Raw genomic sequence first — 8,963 nt, forward strand, 5'->3', positions numbered from 1 at the left:
AGTTTCATGGGCTGAAATGGCCATCTCGTGTTCCTTCGGATTCTGAGGAACAAACTGATTTGTACTGAACAAAAGGCAACTTTCAGATTTGTGTGTGAGTACATCTGAAAACTGGGCTGCGTTGCTGTGAATTGTATCAATATAGTTTTCCTGTGATTGCTTTCTCTTTCAAAGCAACAAAATTATCAACCAAAATAGAAGTGCGTTGTTTGTGCTTAGATCAACATTTCTCGAATGCAGCGCTGGCAATTTCTCCCTCCCTCTCTCCCCGTCACTCCTAATGTATCGGGACTTTGACCTCACGTACACTTCAGTGCTGTGCTTGCCATGTCAACCCGTCCGCTCCCTCTACTCCACAGCCTCCGGGCCTTCAGCCACTCTGACCCCAACGTTTGGAATGTGACAAAAAATTGCAATTGTGTAGTGCCTTTCAAGCCGGGAGGACGCCCCAAGGTAGTGGACAGTAGGTGTTTCGGTCCGGAGCTGGGGGTTGTGGTCGGGGGCCAGTGAAGGGTGGGTGGGGGTGAGGGGGACGGGGGGTGGGGTTAACAACAACAACAAAATGAGATTTACAGAGCGCCTTTCACGTCGGGAGGACGTCCCAAAGCGCTGAACAGTCAGGTGTCGAGGCCCGAGCATGGGGGAGGGGTGGTATAGGAGTGAGGGAAGGCAGAGAGGTGGGAGGGAGACCAAAGGCACGGACGAAGAGAAGGGTCTTGAGACTGGCCTTGAAGGAAGCGCGGGAGGAAGCGAGGCAAAGGTACCATGGGATGGGGTTCCAGAGTGTGGGGGCAAAGAGGCTTAAAGTCTGGCCACTGTAGGGCGGGTCAGGCGGGAGACACGGAGCAGGCCAGAGCCCGCTGAATGGAGGGAGAGGGCAGATTGGTAGGGAGTCAGCAGGTCAGAGAGGTAGGAGGGGGCAAGGCCATGGATGGCCTTAAATGTGAGGACGAGGATCGTGATGTGACGAATGTGTGGGTGAGGGTTTCGGCAGCCTGAGGGGTGAGGCAGTGGCGGAGTCTGGCAATGTTGCAGAGGTGGTGGTAGGCAGTGCCGGTCATGGCGCGGATGTGGGGAAGAAAGGAAAGTTCAGGCACGTTCGAAGAGGAGGGTCTTGAGATGGGTCTTGAAGGAGGCAAGGGAGGGGGTGCATCTCAAGATACATCTCAAGACCCTCCTCTTCGACCGCACCTTTGGTCACCCTCCTGTACCTAGCCTCCCTGCCCTCCACCCCTCCTGATCCAAATCCCTCTGCTCGGGTCCAAATCTATGATTGTCCAAAGCCTTAGGACATCCTCCCAATGTGAAAGGCGCTGTGTAAATATAATTTCTTGTTGTTGTTGGGAGGTGTGCTGCATTGTTGGAGGCTTCTTCACTCAGATGAAATGTTATCTCGAGCTCCCCAACTACCTGTTCAGACAGATGTCCAAAATCTTATGGCACTGGTTGAAAAGAATTTCTTTTCCCAGTGTCGCAGTGACAACTCCCCGATGAAATGGGTCACCTTCTTCATGGCTTTTGTGGATGTTGCTGTGCACATTTTAGCTGTCGTATTCACCGACAAACACAGTCACTCTACATTAATGTAAATTCGCAAAGTACATTGAGATGTTGCCCTAATGTGAAAGGCACTGCATCAAATGTAAGGATCATATTCATTTACATTTTACATATTTTTTGATCATATTATATTGATGTTTGCCCACAAAATATACCATTTATTTGCTTCATAGTATGCTCTGTGAAGCGCTTTGAGACATCTCAAAGACGTGATAAGTCGCTATATCAAATGGAAAGATTATTATTATCTTCATTGGCTGTTTGTGGAATATTTCTGAGCGGCTCTTTGCATTATGAGATGCCACAAGTGTACCAGCAGATGGCTCCATTGCTTTGCTTAAACCGTTCGTCATCTGCTTTCACTAAGGGTTCAACCCAACCTGCCAGTGTTGGCACTGGCAGGTTGCAGACGAGGAGTCTCTCACAATCTGTAGGTGGAGGATCCCTGGAGGGAAGTGCAGAAGTTTGGAGCAAGGAGGTTGATCCATCCAGTTAAACAGTTGGAGGGATAAGCTGTGAAGAATGATTAGGTAACCTGGGACTCAGACTCAGAATCCAAATGAAAACCATCTCATTTGTTAGGGCATGGGCCTCGCTTGCAGCCGAGCCTCCACCCAGAAACTAAGTTCAATCTTAACAAACCAAAATAGCGGATTTATTAAACATACAAATAATGTTGGTTATACAGAATTAATGCAGTATAAAGTAACAGCAATCCTACCAGTCCTTCTGCCCTGGAGAGACCTCTAAAGACCACCCCCTTTGCCCAAGCTTACATATCTTTTTTCTTTCCTTTCTGCCTTATTTGGGCTTGTTTCTCACTGTTCTAGTCCCCCGCCCCAACCGCCCTACCATCGATGGCCGGACCTTCAGCCTCTCAACCCCGAGGCTCTGGAACTCCATCCCCCAGTGCCTTCGCCGCCTCCTCCCTTTCCTCCTTCAAGGCCGGTCTCAAGTCCTTTATCTTTGACCGAGCCTTCAGCTCCCCTCTCGACTCTCTACCCCCTCCTCGCTCCCTCCCTTCCCTCCCCTCACCCTGACCATTTCCCCTTTGCTCGGGTCCTGACCCAACTGTACAGCGCCTTGGGACGTCCTCCCGACGTGAAAGGCGCTCTATAAATGGAATCTTGTTGTTGTTGTTGTTGATGTACCTGTCCTGGCACCCTCAAATATTTACTTATATGAACGCCCAGGTCTCTCTCTAACGTTCTACCATCGGCTTATATCGCCTCTCCTCATTCTTCCTCCCAAAATGCAACGGTTCGCATTTCTCCACATTAAACTGAATCTCCCAACGTGTTTGCCTATTTTATCAGTCGCTGGAGCCAGAGGAACGGAGCGTACAGGCAGATAGGTAGAGGGATAGTAGGTCGGAGAGGTAGGAGGGAGCGAGACCGTGAATGGCCTTGTAGGTGAGGATGAGGATCTTGAAATCGATCCTGTGGGGGATGGGGAGCCAGTGGAGGTGAGCGAGGGTGGGAGTGATGTGGTCCCGAAGCCTGGTGCGGGAGATGAATATTTTAAAAAAGCGTACGGTATGATAGGCTTTATGAATATGGGCACAGAATACAAAAGTCAGGATGTTATGGTGAACCTTTTCAAAACACTGGTTAGGTCTCAGTGAGAGACGGTGTTCAGTTCTGGGCACCACACTTTAGGAAGGATGTCAAGGCATTGAAAGGGTGCAAAGGAGATTGACCAGGAAGGTTCCAGGAATGAGAGACTTCAGGTATCAGGAAAGGTGAGAGAAGCTAAATTTATTCTCCTTGGAACGGACAAGTTAAGAGTAGACTTAATTTTCAAAATTATGATGGGATTCGATAGGGTGAACAAGGGGAAACTATTTCCACTGGCGGGTGGGTGGGTCACCCGAGGACACCGATTTAAAATATTTAAGTGAAACAGAGGGGAAGTTTCTTCACACAGCGGATTGTTGAGATCTGGAATCCATTGCCTGAATGCGTGTGGAAGCCGATTCGATAACAGCTTTTAGGAGAGAAGTAGATAAATATTTGGGGAGGACAAGTTTGCAGGGCTATGGGCAGAGAGCGGAGGAATGGGATTGATTTGGATAGATCTTTTCAAACAGCTGGCACAGACATGATGGGCCAAATGGCCTTCTTATGCGCTGTATGATCCTAGAAGCTTTCGCAATTAGTTCTGTATTTGTGCCTCATTAACACTCTTTATTGGGCAATATCGGTGAATCAGATGGATGGGTAGACAAGAATATAGAATAGGTTATTGGTAGTGAAAGGTGAAAGGGTTTGACGATAAAATGGATCGTAATAATAATCCTTCCTTTTGATATAGAACCTTATCACGGTTTTGGTGCCTCTCGAAATACTTCGCAGAATATAATGTAAAGCGAATTGACTATAACTCGTGATCGAAAATTTTCGGATTGAAATGTGCCCGTTTAGGATGTGAATGTAATGTAAAATGATTGGAGGAGTCTCAAAACGCCTACAGCAATGAGAGAGACAAGATAATGAGGCGGGGCTAAAAGATGACCTCTCAAATGCATCACTTCTACATTTACTTCTCTAGTGTCAGAAGGTGTCAAGAGGAACAGGACGTGAACACTGTTTTGTGGTGTCTGAACATTATGGGATTGGAACATGTTCTCTTCCCAGTCATCACAATCTCTCTATTTGGTTAGTTAATCTATTTATGTGATCCGTCAGGCTATACAGTCAAGACTCGACTAGCACCAACATTCACATGGGTCATCTCCAACCCCAATCTCAGTCAATACACTTTACAGAATATTCTATGAAGCACAATGAGACACTTCAGTGACATGATGAAGAGCTGTACCAAATGCAATGATTGTATTTTTTGTTTTCTTAATATTGTAAATTAATTTTCTGATGATGTTAATTAAGTTGGTGCCCCTCTCTTGAGTAACTGGTAACTTGGTGGAAATTATTTTTACTGTTGACCCTCTGGTAAAGATTTCATATGCTTTTGCCTCTTTGATCTCTTGTTTTGTTTTGTATCTCAGGATGGGATGGATGGGCAGAAAGGAAATGCAGAACAGCCTATTGGTGGTGATAATGAAAGAAATGAGGTTTTGATGATCAAACAAATCATAATAATAATAATTCTTGTATTTGATAGAATGCCTTATCACATTGTTGAGAAGTCTCAAAGTGCTTCACAGTATATATTGTAAAGTGAATTGACTGGATATTGTAGATGAAATTCTGACGCCTATTGCATTTTTTATTAATTGTTCAAACACTGAACAACACATTTTGTTTCTGTAGGTATCAGTGCTGGGGATTCGGTGAGGCAGAGCCCGAGAGCAGTGTGGCGTTTGGAAACAGTCTCAGTTAACATCAGCTGTGATGCCTCAACAACTGCCGACAGCATTTCGATGCTGCTGTTTCGCCATCGACGTGGTGAACGGCCCGCTTTTCTCATCCAAAGGCATTCCTACGGGAAGGATATAAGTGAGGAACGCTTCTCTGTCCGGATGGATTCTTCGAAGAAAAGTTTCATTTTCAGCATCGCTGACCTCCAGCTGAGTGACAGCACTATTTATTTTTGCGCACTGAAGCCCACAGCAAAGGCATCCCCGAGAGAACCGTACAAAAACTGCTGTGGGGGTATGTAGCCCATTGGTTAGATGCTCGCCTCGAAAGCGGCAGGATGTGGGTTGGATTCCTGGGCAGGACAACATCCGAGGCAAGTTTCCTTACTTCACACATCTCTGTTACCTTGCAGTAAGTGTGAACCCGGTTACTATTAAATTGGTGGATCACTTTCCCACGGGTAATAATCCCTTAAAAAATGTAAAAAAAATAGAAAAAAATGTACGCCCACTTCACGACTGGTTGTGTGACAACTGTGCACAATTCGCTGTTCATTTCGCCCACGATATACACAGTTAATTCACTTTACAGTGTATTCTGTAGCTCGGTGGTTAGAGCACTCGCCTTGCAAGCGAGAGACCTGGGTTCGATTCCCAGCAGAGTGAAACCTTGGGCAAGTTTCCTTGCTCCACATGCCCGATAATAATCCCTCCAAAAAAAGAACATTAATAATTTGGCCACTTAGGGTTAGGGTTAGGGTGGGACGCTGCTGTGCGCATTTGGTGCCACGTTTTGCCCACAAGTATACAGTCAATTCACTTTACAGTCTATTCTGTGAAGCGCTTTGAGACGTCGAGAAGACGTGAAAAGCGCAATATCAAATGCAAGAAATATTATTATTATTATTCTGTGAAGCGCTTTGAAGTTGGGGAGCAAGTATAAGCAGAGATATATCACAGTAAGAGCCATGAATAAGATTGTTATCGAATGTTCCAGTGAAGCACAGACAATACGAGGAACGAGCATGAGACTAATGTATTGTAATAATAATAATAATCCTTGCATTTGATATAGCGCTTTTCACATCTTGTAGACGACTCAAAGTGCTTCACAGAATAGACTGTAAAGTGAATTAACTGTATATTTGTGGACGAAATGCGGCAACCAATTGCGCACAGCAGCGTCCCACAAACAGTAATGGATTGAGTGACCAAATCATAATTTTTTTAAACTTCCAATGGAGGAGATTGGACCAGGAAGGGTGAGATGGGCCGAAAACAATCTGCTGTCAAATAACTCCAAGTCTACACGTACTGTAGCTGCAATCCACCAGCAGATGGTACACTGAAGACCTCTTTAGATCTTTTTTTGGGACATCCTCCCGACATGAAAGGCACTGTACAAATGTAATCTTGAAATCTTGTTTAAAGACACAAATAACATGAGCCGTAACTCACGTAACTTGCCACGTTCCTTTCTGCTACTAACTTCCTTGGCAGAAAGAACAGGTGCTTCCTTTTGCCGTTGACATTGGTTGCCCCCTATACGCTGTTGTTGCTTCAGCTGAAATGTTTAAAGATTTGTCTAAAGTACGATAACACAAGGCTAAAGAGGCAATTTCTGTGTCACTTGTTATATATTATTTTCTCTCTGCCAATAAGTAGTGGACCTCCCTGGGTTAGATAAGTAGTGGACCTCCCTGGGTTAGATAAGTAGTGGACCTCCCTGGGTTAGATAAGTAGTGGACCTCCCTGGGTTAAATGGGTTAGATTTTGTAAATGGTAACAGTTCCTGCTTGGCCAAGAAATGGCACTTGGTTTGATTTGGGAAGGAAATAAAAACTGACCTCGTTTAATTTAATTTAGGGATTGGAGAACTATCTTAATCAGACGCTTCCTGCATTGGAAGCAATTCCAAATAGCACTAAATAACAAATATAATAATAATAATAATCCTTACCTTTGATACATCGCCTTTCACCTTGGAGGTGGTAGCAAAGCATTTAATATGAGTTTGGGTAAAAAAAAAAGCGACTGTATTTTGAATTTCAGTCCAGGCGGTTTGCTCAATGTGCCGGACTTGGGTCCTGAACCAACAACTCGTAAGAGAAATAATAATAATAATAATAATCCTTGCATTTGATACAGCACTTTTCATGTCTTCTCGACGTCTCAAAGCGCTTCACAGAATATGCTGTAAAGTGAATTGACTGCATATTTGTGTGCGAACGAAAGTACCACCAACAGAGGCAGGTTGGTGCCTCATCCTTTATGATAGAAAGTAAACCTTTATTCCTTTAGGCTAGAATGCATAGTTCCACGATTCACCAATTAAATCCATAGACTACACCAACTCTCTCTCACTGTATGACGTGCCCCTTCCCTTCACAAATTGTAGACTATACAGAAATCTGTTTTCTGTGTTGTGACTGCACATGATTCCGCGAGTCTTTGCTCCCATCCTCGCCCGGATCCACTGGCTTCCAATCCCCAGCAGATCGAGTTCGAGACCTTCAGCCTTATCTTTACATCCTTCCATAATATTACCCCATCCTACCTCTGTGGTATCCTTGAAATCTACAAATCTCGACATCTTCCTGCCAAGCTTGTCACCAATCCGAATTAGCTCGAAGGGGACTTACATTCCCCCCTCCCTCCCCCAGAGGATAAAGTGTGATACGTTAGTTTCCTCCCATATTGACCAGGTGATGTCCATGTCGCTCGATAAGGAAATAAGATCACAGCGATAAAGTGTCATCTGACTCAGAGCTTTATGTCCCAGATCACCACCAACATCTTACCAACATCAGGACACAGCTGTGGAGTCAGTGATGGGGTTGTGGGGAGACAGTGCGTGTCTGGGTCTGGCTGCCATTTTAATAGGTAATCCGTGGTAACAATAGTAAACGATTCAATCAATTTTCAAATTCATTTCATTGAGTTGGTTTCTCTTTTCTCCTCCTTATGTTTACCATAAAAAAATGATCGTTGCTTTTGGTGTAGCGCTTCAATTCGTCTTTGGGACGTCCCCAAGCGCTTTACAGGACACATTGCAAACTGCAGTGACTGTGTATGTTAGGAACAATGTGGCAGCCAATTGCACACTACAGTGTCCCACAAACAATCGTGGATTGACTGACCAATTTTTAAAATATATATTATTTTCTTTTTGAACGGATTATTATCCCCGGAAAAGCGATCTGCCTATCGAGAAGCGACTGCGATCCTACTTACCTCGAGGTAAACAGAGGTGTTTGTAATAAACAAACTTGCCTGAGGTCTCACCCCGCCAGAGAATCGAACCCCAGACCCCTCACTTGCGAGGCGAGTGCTCCGACCACTGAGCAACAGAACTCCACGTTCTTGTCTTTCAGGCCTGACCCACGGGGATTCTGTCAGGGAGAAGGTGGCTTCAGTGACTGAAAAAGAAGGAGGAAGTGTGACCATGGAATGTCATTATTCTACATCTCTGATCGACCACTATTTACAATGGTACCGAGAACAGAAAGAAACACCGCCACGGTATGTCATTGAAAAGCATTCTGGTGGTGCGACCTATAAAGCAGACTTTGCTGAAAAGCGGTTCGCTGTTGAGCTCCAGACCTTGACAAAATCCAGCAGTTTGACTATCACTCAATTGGAGCTGTCTGACAGCGCTGTGTATTACTGTGCTCTGAAACCACACAGTGCTGAGAACCAGTCTGAGACTCGTACACAAACTGGCCGTGTTTAGCAGGTGTGCGCTTGGCTGGCAGCAGCGCTATCTGGTAGGAAGGGAGACCAGACAAAGAAAACAACACATTGCAGCACATCTGACTGCTACAGAAACCCTCAATGATCCCATGAGCGAAGCACTCATAACCCTGGTAAATAATTAGTCGTCTCAAATCGCTTCAAAGTATATCCCGTATCTTTTGTGGGCCAAACGCAGGAGCCAATTGCGCACAGCAGTGTCAAGTTATGGACTGGATGACCATCTTATTTTTATTATGTTTTATTTATTAATTAATTTATTTTTTGGAGGGATTATTACCCCCAGAAATTAATCGCCAATCAAATAACAACCGGGTTCCTAATTACTACT

General features: G+C 44.9%; 1 protein-coding gene across 1 annotated transcript; it reads left to right on the plus strand.

Annotated features, from left to right (window-relative positions):
• The first annotated feature begins 4,069 nt into the window (after positions 1-4,069).
• On the plus strand, positions 4,070-8,612 carry LOC103191216. The gene is made up of 3 exons (XM_007912184.2): positions 4,070-4,217; positions 4,833-5,018; positions 8,254-8,612. The coding sequence occupies exons 1-3, from the start codon at positions 4,070-4,072 to the stop codon at positions 8,610-8,612; spliced, it is 693 nt and encodes a 230-aa protein (XP_007910375.2).
• Positions 8,613-8,963: the final 351 nt, after the last annotated feature.

Source organism: Callorhinchus milii, unplaced genomic scaffold (genome assembly GCF_018977255.1).
Source record: "Callorhinchus milii isolate IMCB2004 unplaced genomic scaffold, IMCB_Cmil_1.0 Scaffold463, whole genome shotgun sequence".
NCBI classification, from domain to species: domain Eukaryota; kingdom Metazoa; phylum Chordata; class Chondrichthyes; order Chimaeriformes; family Callorhinchidae; genus Callorhinchus; species Callorhinchus milii.

Excerpts from the sequence above, each read along its gene's own strand:
- LOC103191216 (XM_007912184.2), top strand. The coding sequence starts at position 4,070 with ATGACCTCTCAAATGCATCACTTCTACATTTACTTCTCTAGTGTCAGA. Across the intron at positions 4,218-4,832 it reads CATCACAATCTCTCTATTTG|GTATCAGTGCTGGGGATTCG; the intron begins GTTAGTTAATCT and ends TTGTTTCTGTAG. Across the intron at positions 5,019-8,253 it reads TTCCTACGGGAAGGATATAA|GCCTGACCCACGGGGATTCT; the intron begins GTGAGGAACGCT and ends CTTGTCTTTCAG.